Raw genomic sequence first — 13,342 nt, 5'->3', positions numbered from 1 at the left:
AAAATGGTTACAGGACTGAGGGAAGGGGAAAAGGTGAATGGACTGAGAGAACGGGAATTGGATGATGGGACTGATATCACGGGAAAAGGATGATGGGAGGGAAATCACAATAAATGGGTGATGGTATTGAGAAAACGGGTAAAAGGTGAGGGGACTGAGAGAACGGGGAATGGATGATAGGACTGAGGGAATGGGAAAAGGGTGACAGGACAGGAAAAGCATGATGAAACTGAGAGAATGGGAAAAGGATGATGGGAGGAAGATCACAAGAAATGGATGACGGGATTGAGAAAACGGGTAAAGGGTGAAGGTACTGAGAGAACGGGGAATGGGTGATGGGAGGAAAATCACAGGAAATGGGTGATGGGACTGAGATCATGGGAAAAAGGTGACGGGACTGAGCGAACGGGAAAAGGGTGACGGGACTGAGATAACGGGCAATGGGTGATGGGAGGGAGGTCACAGGAAAATAGTGAGGGGACTGAGAGAATGGGGAATGGATGATGGGACTGAGGGAATGGGAAAAGGGTGACAGGACTGAGAGAACAGGAAAAGGGTGACGGTATTGAGAAAACGGGAAAAAGGTGAGGGGACTGAGAGAACGGGAAATGGGTGACGGTTTTGAGAAAACGGGAAAAGGGTTAGGGGACTGAGAGAACGGGAAATGGGTGATGAGATGAGGATGTTAAGATGGATGGATGCTATTTCATTGAAAGATAGATAGTATTGAGGGACAGTTTCATTTCAACAGTGGAGGGAAGATGTAAAGAAATACTCTAAAAATTAGCAGTTTTGGGATTCAATTGAGAAAAAGAAGTCTTTGATGGTTGGATCATGTAGCCAAAAGGACAGAGGATGTACCCATTGATATCATAGCAAGTATTGAAGCAAATGGCAAAGTATTGAAGCAAGTATTGAAGCCAAAGAAAACATTGCAGGAATGCATGAACAATGACATGAAAATAATTGGTTTGAAGAAAGAAGATGCTAATGAAAGAACAAAATGGAGATATGCCATCAATCGACCAACCCTCTAAAATAGGTGAAACGGTCGTTAAAATGGTATTATGACAGCACAATATGATTCACACAATGCGAGAGCGCTCAGATCCTGCAATTGCACCACTGTAACTGAGAAGTCAGTCCACAAAGTGAAGCTTGAAGATCTTTCTTGGGAGAGTGCCCACACAAAGGCATGACGCACTTCATCAAAGGGAATTCTCTCATTGCAATACATTGCCGTTGGAGCTAAATCAGATCGACGCTCTTCAGTCATAGCAGACTTTGTACAAGTATCGATTCCCATCCTCATTGGGAAGACAGCACTCAGCTTCCGCACTGATGATGGGTAAAGTGCGTGCAATCATGCGGAGGCAGTAAATAATGAGGAAACAATCAACATCACAAGCACCAACGATGGAAGAAGATTTTTCGGAATTGAAATTGTGGTCACCTTTTCAGGAAACTGCAGTTCACAATTTCTGTTCTTCCACAGAACCCCCCATCTTCATTTGAAATGGATTTTGAGAAATTAATATATTTTGCCCAGCAGAGCATGCCTGCCATGTTCTCAAAGGGAAAACATGAGACTACATGAGACTGCTGCTGCAGTAGAACTGAGCGATATTGATGGGATAAAGCACAGCAGATTGCAGGCGTGACGTTCATCACCTGAAAATGGCTCCTCCACTTGACTTGAGAGACTCCAGAGTGGAATCACAAGTGTTCTTTGTTGTGCTCCATCAGGATTTCATTGGGGCTGTTGTTTCAGTTTATCCACAGTCTGGGAATGTCTTCCTGGGAATGGACTATACCATACCAACATTCTCAGACAACTGGAACAGGGGCTGAACATGGTGTCAATTGTCCTTCTGGTGGTCTTGAACGACTGCGTCAACCATTCTGTAAGCCTCAAATATGTTTTGATCACAATTTTGAAGTCAGGTAGCAAGAAGCAAGAAGTTGTGTGCTTGATCCTGTTCATTAATTCTCTTTGCTTGAATTAGTTTCACCTGTTGCCTATTGGTCCAATGTCAGTATGTTGCCTTTTGCCCTCTGTCACCTCGCCCTTCCATAAGCCAATATTGACCCACCATAAAACAGCCACTGTCTGGAAGAAAGACAACACAGCTTTAGGCCATTCTGCTGTCACCTTGGGTGTCTTTGTCATAAGCCAAACTTCCGTCAGATGAGACCAAGTTCTCATGACGGGAAATGATGAATTCCTGACAGGTGACTACGGCTTCATACATTTCCAGAAACCTCCTTAGGCATGTGTGTCGTTCCGTTCCACCCAGCATGTCTCATTAGTCATGGGAGCTTATTGTGAGAAGAATGAGGTGGATACTGAAGTGATGCAGACGTATAAAGATAGTAATGGACAAAGACAGACAGAGTCTCTGGGTGATTTACTTCCAAGCCCCACAGTCACAAAGCAGTCCGCCAAAGGACCCACATCCAGTTGTGTATAAAGGTGCGTAATAGCCGTATTCACGTAGTTCCTTGGTATCACTACATGTCCCCCTTTTTGAAGATAAACATCCATATTTGGGTCCTCAACTTTGCAACAAAAAATATTGAAACAATTTTCTCAGAATTTCTTCTGCAAACATGTCATCAATAACAAAAGTTCAAAGCAAAAATTCAGTGATCAAAACTGGAAACAGACAATGTCGCTCTTGTCGTACCCTGGTTACTTCACCAGGAAACCATGTTTTGTTCGAGAGATCTAGAATTCTGACCTTCTGTCTTACAAACAAAGGTGGAAGGTTAGGACTAGCATGTTCATCATGAGCATGCCTCATTTTGTCTCCTCTTTCTTCTAGTCGTCTGAAAGTTTCTGCAAGTCTCTGCAGTGTCATACAGTCGTGGCCAAAAATATTGGCACCCTTGCACTTTTTTTAAATAATGCACCATTTCTTTCAGAAAATTGTTGAAATTATAAAATATTTTGGTATTCATATATGTATTTCTTTGGTTTGCAGTGGAACAAAACAAAAAAAAAAGCTGAAAAGGTTACTCAATCTTAGCTTATTCCACACAGAAATCCTAAAATGGCCCGGACAATATTATTGGCACCTTTTAGAAGTTGTTAGAAATAATTAGATTTCAAGCAGGTGATTCTCCTTTACTTTGGAATTGAACTCACCTGTGGTGAGTTGCAGGTGCCTGCAATATAAAAATCACTCATTCAACCAGTTTGTATGTAGAAAAGGAGTCATTCTGCTGTTTTGTGTCACTGTATATACCGCAATGAGCATGGAGAAAAGAAAGAAAACCAGAGAATTGTCTGAGGAGGTCAGACTCAAGATTGTAGCCAAGCCTGGACAAGCTCAAGGCTACAAGTCCATCTCCAGAGACCTTGATGTTCCTGTGTCCACCATACGCAATGTTATCAGGAAGTTCAAGGCCCATGGCACTGTAGCCAACCTCCCTGGACGTGGCCGGCTGGCCGCAAGAGAACGCTTGATCGAAAATTGCAGCTAAGGATTGTTCAAATGGTGGAGAAAGCACCTCAATCAACTGCCAAACAGATTCAAGCTGGCCTTCAGACACAAGGTACGACAGTTTCAACTCGCACCATCTGTCACCAACTCAAAGAAAGGGGGTTCTATGGTAGGAGACCCAGAAGGACCCCACAGCTGAGAGAGAGAGAGACATAAGAAAGCCTGACTGGAGTTTGCCAAAACACACTTGAACAAGCCAAAATCCTTCCGAGAGAATGTCCTGTGGACAGATGAGACCAAATTATAGCTTTTTGGTAAAGCACATCACCTCTATGTTTACAGAAAACAAAATGAAGCCTTCAAAGAAAAGAACACCTTCCCTCCAGTAAAACATGGAGGAGGGTCAGTGATGTTTTGGGGTTGCTGGGCTGCCTCTGGCCCTGGGTGCCTTGAATGTGTGCATGGCATCATGAAATCAGGAGATTGCCAAGGCATTTTGGAGCGCAATGTTCAACCCAGTGTCAGAAAGCTGGGTCTCTGTCGAAGGTCATGGGTCTTGCAGCAGGGCAATGACCCCAAACACGCTTCAAAAAGCACCCAGGAATGTTTCAAGACAAAACGCTGGACTGTTCTGCAGTGGCCAGCAATGAGTTCAGATCTCAATCCCATTGAACACCAGTGGGGAGATCTGAAAACAGCAGTTGGGAGAAGGCACCCTTCAAATCTGGGAGAACTGGAGCAGTTTGCACAAGAAGAGTGGGCCAAACTGCCAGTAGAGAGGTGTAGAAAGCTCATTCATGGCTTTAGGAAGCGCTTGACTGCAGTTTTTTTGTCCATCGGCCGTGCTACCTTCGAGGTATATTAAGTCGAGGGTGTCAATAATTTTGTCAATGCCATTTCTTTTTATTTTCTGATTTAAAAGGATATATTAAGTTCTGAATCAAAAACAAAGGTTCTGTAATATTAACAGTGAAATAAAGAATTGTGGAGACCAAATACTTTCAAAAATTTCAACTTATTTTTGGAGAAAATTGTGAGTTATTTGAAAAGAGTGCAAGGGTGCCAATATTTTTGGCCATGACTGTATATGTTGTTGTTGCTTGGTAAGGTGGTGCAGACTAGTCTACTGAACGTGATTTCAGCTGGTGCTGGTAGGTTTGTGTCAATCGGTGTCATACTTGACAAGGTTTAGGTCGCAAGTTAAGCATAGCTCTGTGGACATCTTGACCTGACTCACGGAATTTCTTCAACACCGACTTGACTGTCTGGACCATTCATTCGGCGATTCCATTGAAGCGAGGACATCACGGCGAGGAAGTTGTGTACTTGATGGACCAGTTGGCACACTTATCATTGTATACTTTCCTAATTAATTGGGGACCATTGTTGGATACAATCTCTACAGACGCTCCTAGAAGACTGAATGTTGATGCAGTGATTTGTGCGACTGATGTTCTTGAGGCGCTGGTTAACTTATGAATGACTGTATACTTGGAGAGGTAGTCCACAATGATGAGGAAGCCTTCCCCATTCAACTCAAATAGGTCAGTTCCCAGCATGGTCCAAGGAGTATTGTGAGGCTCAAGTGATGCTTTTCTGCTTTGAGTCTGGCTTTCTTGGCAAGCTTTGCATATTCCAACAACCTTGGCAATGCCCTCATTGATTTTCCGATCTTTTTGAAACACATCGAACTGAGTGGAGGCAATCACTACCTCCAATATGCATTCATGTAGTTCTGTGGGCTGAAAGTCGCAATGTTCAGCTTTATTGCAGCATTTTGTGGCAAACTCGTCCAATGCTTCACCAAGCTACTGCCTATATCACATCAGCTCAAACCTATGGATGCCAAATCTATGGATGCGGAAATTAACCTCAATCTATAGTTGGTTCTCAAATAACATCCATAATTTGTTGGGATCATTTTGATCATCTGTTAGGCTCGACACGCTTATTCGTCTGAGCCCTTCATTGCCAACAGCTATTTTAATTTTCACTGCTGTTTTGCTCTGCTCAGTTACATCATTCTCCACCAGACATAAAGACATTCGCTGCTTGAAAAGCTTAAATTATTCTGTCAAATCAGATGCATTCCAATGCATTTCTGGGTATTTTGCCAAGTTGGTATTCCCATCCTTCCTTTCCTTCCTTCCGTCTGTGCAAGTTCTGCTTCATCAGGATGAGGATTGCTGCACTGCGCATAATGACAGACACTAGCAATGACACCTGTAGCATAAACAGCAATATGTTGGTGGTATTTGTGAAGAACAGTAAAACAAGCAATAAGAGTATCGGTGGTGCTCTCACTATATCAGTAACAACTATGTCAATTGAGTGCTATAAATGCAGATCTGTCAATTCTATATTTTCAGAAATGGCTGAATTCACGTGTTGTTAATGGAAGTCACAGTCAAAGTTCACTTATCGATGGGCTGGTACATCCGTGATACTTGCATTGTGGTTCTCTGACATCAATGCAAATTGATCTGGGCGAACGTGAGGTACCGCCTCGGCATTCAAAATGCACAGTGTTCAGTGTGTCTTGCTGTTCTGCAAGCCGCTGTAGATCGATGATCGAAGTACACAACGCTAGCTGATCCCATGTGTCCCGGGCCCAGCCTAGGCGTCGTTGGCCCTGTGTGCGTTGGACTTGGGCTCAGCCTCATCGTTATTGCCGTACACAGTACAGTGGTTGGGTTTCAGCCGTTGTCCCACGACAGTTTGTCACAGCATGTGGGCGTTTTCGTACGCAGCGTTGATAAGGTTCTACCAATCTACCATCCATGTACGTCTCAGCACAATGTCTGCAGCCTATGTGTTGGTGTTCCACTCAAATAGTTCAACTCCCTAAACTTTGTTTTGGAGTTTCTCAGATTCAGTTCTGCCACAGGTTTATCTTTGACGTGTCCTTTCGCCGCTGCCACCATTAAGTAATATGTGTTAAGGCGTATAGGACAAATAATGACTTTGAGGCGTATAGGCGTACAATGGACAAAGACAGACCGAGTTTCTGAGTGGTTTACTTTCGAGAGTCACAAAGCAGTCTGCCAATGGACACATATCCAGCTGTGTATAAAGGCGCGTAACAGCCACATTCAAGTAGATCCTTGGTATCCCTACAGGTACACCTCCAGGGTCACCTCCAAATAACCTCGGCCACTTGGGCTTGCTACCTAATGAGGTTCCTAGCCTATTCACCTTTGCATGGTGTTGTCACAGGGAGGTTAACACAGTGAGGGTAACAATGTACATATGTAGCTAATGGGGTGATCTTGATATTTGAAATGGATGAGATGTTGAGAAGAGTTTTTGCTGACTTTCGAACAATGCTTATGCTGTGTAAATTGAGATTTTGATCTAATACAGTCAGCAATTCCAGTTTGTGAGGCCAAGTTTCTGCATGATTCTGGAATGCCTCCATTTCACCATCAGGGGAATCTAAGCAGCCGAGGATTCTTCATGAAATATTTTTGTGGCACCAGTATGGTAGTGATGATAGACTTGGGAACACCATATAAGCCCTTAGGATGTCAAGCGTATGCTACTGATGGATGAAATTAAAGGCTTTCGTAAAGTCAATGAAGACCTTTGCTAGCGGAAGATTAATTGTTTATATACACACTCAATGATTAGTCTTAGTGTGAGAAGCTACAAATGGTTGAGACCTCTTCTTTCTCAAACCATTCTGGTTCCAGTAATACAGAGGATCAATGTAAGGATGCTGGTTGAGCTGATGCCATGGTATTTAGGACACAATGTGTCTTCTCTCTTTGGCAATGGAGTAATGTTACCGATGGATCACGATTTAATTTCACTTGATTCAAACGAATATCGTTGCAAAAATCTAATCAATGAAATGTTAAATCTTGCAACTTCAAAAGCTCAAGAGGAATGCTGTCAAAGCCAACGCAACTACTTGGTATGGCTTGACCTGACTCCTTTCATACAAAATGGAGCAACCTAAGATACACGCAGTACACAACATCGTCACACGGCAAGGCAAATACATGGCACGCACACACACACACACACACACAAACACACACATAGCACCAAATGTGATATACTCCTTAATATGAGCCACACGTATCCATGAAGGCCTTTCCAATCACGCAGTTTTCCCACCTTTCCCATTTTAACAATATCCTGCCTACCTGCAATTCCTGATGGAAAGAATCCACAGCTCTCTTTCCTCGATGCTTTCTGCCCAAAGGTCCAAGGGCGGCTCAAGTGTGTGCTCAAAACTCACTCTGAGTCGCACCTGCTAAGGAGGGGGAACAGGGAGGAAATAATTTATAGTAAGAGGGAGAATTGCTTTGCAATACATGTCCCCCTACGGGTGTGATGTTTTCAAAGTCCACAAAGGGCATAACTCAAAAAAATTGACGAAATGCCCCGAAACTCGAATGTGTTCTGGAACTTAACAAAACAAATCCATGTATGTACCAAGTTTCAGTTGAATATGTTAAAGGGGATGGACCGAAAGTCTGGAAAGCCACAGGTGGGACGGACAGACGGAGAGCAAACCTATAGTCCCATCTGGTGAAACCGGTAGGGCACTAATAACGATTGTGAGAAGGTTAAATGGAATGAGAAATCTGAACGTAAGGGGACAGGTGGTTATAAAGCCATCGGCCCAGTTTGATGTGTTTAATGACCATTGTGGTACAAATAAACCAATATGTTCTCTTATATACCAAAAAATTCACCATGCTTGTGTACGTAATAAATAGACGGCTCCAAAAAGTGCTAACTAGAACTAAAACAAAAACATCTTCTTGAGACATTTAATTTAAACATTTGAGATAAAATGTCCCCTCTTGGTGGGTATGACTAACGTCTGTAAACAATAGCAAACGACCACAAAGCAGAGTGCAACATATCCCCACATCACCAGCAGGAACAACAGCCAATTAAAAAATAAGAAAACACTAAAACAGCAACAATATAGATGCAAACAACAACAGACCACAACTAGATGGTATTCATAGAATACTATTATGTTTGTGGGGTAGTGATATGTAGAGTCAGGAAGATTTGTGTAGGTATCATGCTCCCAATGTCGGGTAAGAACCATCACCATGTAATAAGTTCTGTTTAGCCGAATGTTGGTAAGGTGTATCTTCGTCCCTGTCACGAGAATGTGGGGCGTGTTAACTAGCTTAGGGCATAAGGGTAAATTATCCCGTGTAAGTCTTACCCTATGTGATTTATCCTTTGGTCCTTTATGGCACCGCAATAGACACTAGTGAGGAAATGCCCATTTATTGCACGAAATAATAACCATGAAACCAACCGGAAACCAGTTCTGAGCACAGCCATTTGGGACGCACCAGCTACATCGCCACGGGAGACAGGCAGGCCGAAGACACACCCCAAGGAGCCGTGATTGGCCAGGGCAGAGCAAGAAGAAACTCGCTATTGGGCGGGGGTACACCAACGGGAAGGCTGGGGTAATAAGGGACTCGTGATTGGTCATGGCGGAGCAAGAAGCAACTCGCTATTGGGCAGGAGTTGACCAACGGGAAGGCCTGGGTAAGAAGGGAGTCGTGATTGGCCATGGCGGAGCAAGAAGCTACCCGCTGATTGGTGGAAGGAAGGCTGAGGAGGAAGCAGAGCGCCGATTGGCGAAGACCACCGATGATGTCAGAGGCGAGCAAGAAGCGGTGCGCTGATTGGTGGAGAGGTGCTGATGACGTCATGACCCGACGTTAAAAGAACTTGAGGATCAACATTTTCTCTCTTGCCCTCTCTCTCTTACCCTGGACTCTTGTTGCTCTTGCCCTCTTGCTTTCTGACCCTCTCTGACCCTCCGATCTTGCCCTGTTCTTGCCCTCCTCTGGATCCCTTGTTCTTCTCCTTCACACGTTTGTGCTTGGACGACAGGCTCCAGGAAGTGATCGGAGACGCCATTGAGAGACGTGCAAGGTTTTGCCAGGCAGAAACGACGCGTGGATGAACGCTCGGGCCTGCGCGAGTGAAGTGTGTTTCCCGCCAATGGGCGCGCTTTGCGCAGCGCCGGCCATGCCTTGGATTCCTGGCAAGACCCCCCCAAGCTGATCAGAGCTAAGTGCACGATAAACCCACACATTTTTATTTTCTAGTTTATTCCCCATTTGTCCGTGTTATAAGTCTGGTGTGAAGGATCCAAAAGGAATTTAGTTTTACCGTCACGTTTTCTTGTTATCGGCATTTCTTTTAATAAACCCTTTAATTATTTTCTGTACATTTATAAACCCGATTTTTGTTTGAGTTTATTTTCCGCAGGTTGGGATTGCCGGCGATCGCGACAGGTAAGCTTCAGCTTCCTCTTCCCCTTTCTTCAGCGGCGAATATAAAATCTGCATTTGGGCATCGCCTCCGAGTTAAAGCTTTCTATTGGCCATCCGTGACTCTCCCGGTATTAACCAAGGGGAATCACACGACAATACTTACCCTGCGCAGTCAACTTGGTGAGCCAACTCTTCTGTTTTTGAAAGTTTTTTTTTTCTTTGATCCAATATGACTGCCAGACCACGTGAGTCATGATATCATAAATGTATATTCTCTAATATAATTGTTGCATAGATCACGCTCAATAAATTTCAAACTGATCAGACCAAGCGTTGTCCCTGTCGAATTATGACGTCATAATTATGGCACCAATGATGTCATCGTTAACAACACCTATTCCCCATATGGAGTTCTTTACAATGACTCACGTTAAAAAAAATTCCATGCAACGGTTTTGGAGATATAGAGGTGCAACGTTTTTCTGTTTTTCCAAGATGGCGCCTGCACCACATGACCTATGACGTCATCATTATCATTAAAATATTCTACAGGAGGAGGCGCTCCTATGGTGAAAATTTAGTGTCCATCAGACCAACAGTTGCTGAGAAAAAAAAAATCATAATAATCGGATAAGTGTTGTACTTGTCTAATTATGACATCATAATGAAGCACCAATCATCATAATGAAGCACCATCATAATTATGACATCATCATAAACATATCTTATTCCCCATGGAGAGGACTTGACAATGAGCCAGGTCTCAATTTTTTCCATGGAGTGGTTTCGGAATTGAAAATATGTGAAAAATTGGAAAAGAAATGAAAGAATTGAAAGAATTGAAAAGAAAGAATTTTTTTAAAGGTAATTCTTTTCAAAAAGAATTGAAAAGGTGTGAAAAGATTTTGCTACCTAGGAGACATGTGGAATGGAGAAGGTGGATCAGACTCGGCAACGGTTGCCAGAGTGAGATGTGCATGGAAGAAGTTTCGGGAACTGAGTGGCGTGCTGATGAGGAGGGGAGTGTCGTTGAAGCTGAAGGGAAAGGTGTATGCTGCATGTGTGAGAAGTGTTATGATTTATGGGAGCAAGACATGGGTGACGAAGGTAGAGCAGCAACGAAGGCTGGAAAGGGTGGAAATGCGAATGGTTCGGTGGATGTGTGGAGTATCGTTGAGAGAGAGGAAGACAAATGATGAATTGCGAAAGATGATGGGAATAGAGCCTGTGATGGATGCTGTGAAGAGAAACAGGTTGAAATGGTTTCGTCTTGTGTTGAGGAAGGATGAAAGTGACTGGTTGAGAAGAATGATGGAAATGAATGTAGAAGGAAGTAGAGGACGGGGAAGACCGATAAAGACTTGGTGGTGGAAGAAGAAATGCAGGCAAGGGGGTTAACAAGGGGAGATGCAGAAAATAGGGCAAAATGGAGAAGATTGTCATGGGGACCGCAAGGCTAACCCCCACTCTAGCAGGGAAAATGGCTTTAAAATGCCTGTTGTTGTTGTTGTTGTTGTTGTTGTTGTAGTAGTGGTTTCGGAGATGTAGAGGTGAAACCTTTTTCGATTTTTCCAAGATGGCGCCTGTACCACGTGACCTATGACGTCATAATTATCACGAACGAACCACGAACCCGATGGTCACTCTGGCTGAGCTCCAGAGATCCTGTGTGGAGATGGGAGAAACTTCCAGAAGGACAACCATCACTGCAACACTCCACCGATCTGGGATTTATGGCAGAGTGGCCAGACGGAAGCATCTCCTCAGTGAAAGACACATGAAAGCCCGCTTGGAGTTTGCAAAAAAAACACCTAAAGGACTCTCAGACTGTGAGAAACAAGATTCTGTGGTCTGATGAAACCAAGATTGAACTGTTTGGCCTCAATTCTAAGCGTCATGTCTGGAGGAAACCAGGCACTGCTCATCACCTGCCCAATACCATCCCAACGGTGAAGCATTGTGGTGGCAGCATCATGCTGTGGAGGTGTTTTTCAGCAGCAGGGACTGGGGGACTGGTCAGGGTTGAGGGAACAATGAACGGAGCAAAGTACATTGATATCCTTAATGAAAACCTGAAACAGAGCGCTCAGGACCTCAGACTGGGCCGAAGGTTCACCTTCCAACAGGACAATGACCCTAAACATACAGCCAAGAGAACGCAGGAATGGCTTTGGGACAACTCTGTGAACGTCCTTGAGTGGCCCAGCCAGTGCCCTGACTTGAACCCAATCGAACATCTCTGGAGAGACCTGAAAATGGCTGTCCACCGACGGTCCCCATCCAACCTGACAGAGCTTGAGAGGATCTGCAGAGAAGAATGGCAGAAAATCCCCAAATCCAGGTGTGCAAAGCTTGTCGCGTCATACCCAAGAATACTCGAAGCTGTAATCGCTGTCAAAGGTGCTTCAACTAAGTACTGAGTTAAGGGTCTAAATACTTATGTCAATGTGATATTTCAGTTTTTTATCTATATTATAATAGCCGTAGATGATTCTGTCTGTCTGTCTGTCTATCTGTTGGGTGTCTGTCCGGGGTGTGGCTTACTCGGTTTGCAGAGTAGCTCCACCCATAGCTCCACCCATTCTGGGAGTGGCTATAAACAAATATCCACCATTTTATTAACTCGCATAGCTTTGAGTCCTGTTTTGTAGGCCCGTGGTGTCTTGCTCTCCCCCAGTTTTATTTCAAATCAAATTCGATAAATCATTTCATTTTTCACAGTCGCTAACATAGTTTTAGACTCGGTTGAAAAAAAACGGGAAGAAAATCCGATGAAAGTTGCCGTTTATAGAACGAAATGAATTCTCAAAGGCCTGTAACTTCAAGGCCATTGAGTCTCTCTCACGCCTTTATCTCCAATCTAACTCACCATATGATTTCATTTTTATCGATGGTTTTACTTTTAGACTCGGTGTCAGCAATAATTGAGAACAATCCACACACGCGGGAAAATGCAGAGATATATTTTTTAAAATCGCGTCATGGTGTATCATACACCGCCCAACATGACACCGCCGGCAATGTGTCGATATATATTAAAAATTCGCTTTTGCTTTTCCGTTATGATATATTACTATTTCGTTTGATGATAGTCGTCACAAAAACGTCAACAATGATGCCGACATATATTTCTTCGTTTTTATTTCATTCAACATATTAGCCGGAAGTAAAATATGTTTCAGGAAATTACCGAGAGATATTTCTTCGTTTTTTTTATTAGTTATGTGCGCATACACTTTAAATAGGTTTATTTGAAATCTTTAATTTTCCACAAACATTCCACACACGCGGGAAAATGCAGAGATATATTTTTTAAAATCGCGTCATGGTGTATCATACACCGCCCAACATGACACCGACGGCAATGTGTCGATATCTATTTTAAATTCGATATATCATTTCATTTTTCACAGTCGCTAACATAGTTTTAGACTCGGTTGAAAAAAAACGAGAAGAAAATCCGATGAAAGTTGCCGTTTATAGAACGAAATGAATTCTCAAATGCCTGTAACTTCAAGGCCATTGAGTCTCTCTCACGCCTTTATCTCCAATCTAACTCACCATATGATTTCATTTTTATCGATGGTTTTAGAGTCGGTGTCAGCAATAATTGAGAACATTCCACAC

At 43.4% G+C, this 13,342-nt stretch overlaps 1 protein-coding gene across 1 annotated transcript in view; it reads right to left on the bottom strand.

Annotated features, from left to right (window-relative positions):
- LOC137413128 (ras-specific guanine nucleotide-releasing factor 1-like) overlaps positions 1-9,356 on the bottom strand; it is a 152,909-nt gene extending 143,553 nt beyond the window's left edge. The window contains exons 1-2 of the mRNA XM_078772681.1: positions 9,205-9,356; positions 7,598-7,670 (exon numbers count right to left, since the gene is read on the bottom strand). Coding sequence (XP_078628807.1) covers positions 7,598-7,670; positions 9,205-9,356 — 225 coding nt within the window. The remainder of the gene's footprint in view (positions 1-7,597; positions 7,671-9,204) is intronic.
- Between the last annotated feature and the right edge of the window lie 3,986 nt (positions 9,357-13,342).

This window comes from Myxine glutinosa, chromosome 2 (assembly GCF_964187855.1).
Source record: "Myxine glutinosa chromosome 2, kmMyxGlut1.1, whole genome shotgun sequence".
In the NCBI taxonomy this organism is placed as follows: domain Eukaryota; kingdom Metazoa; phylum Chordata; class Myxini; order Myxiniformes; family Myxinidae; genus Myxine; species Myxine glutinosa.
This window is presented reverse-complemented; position numbering and strand designations above follow the sequence as displayed.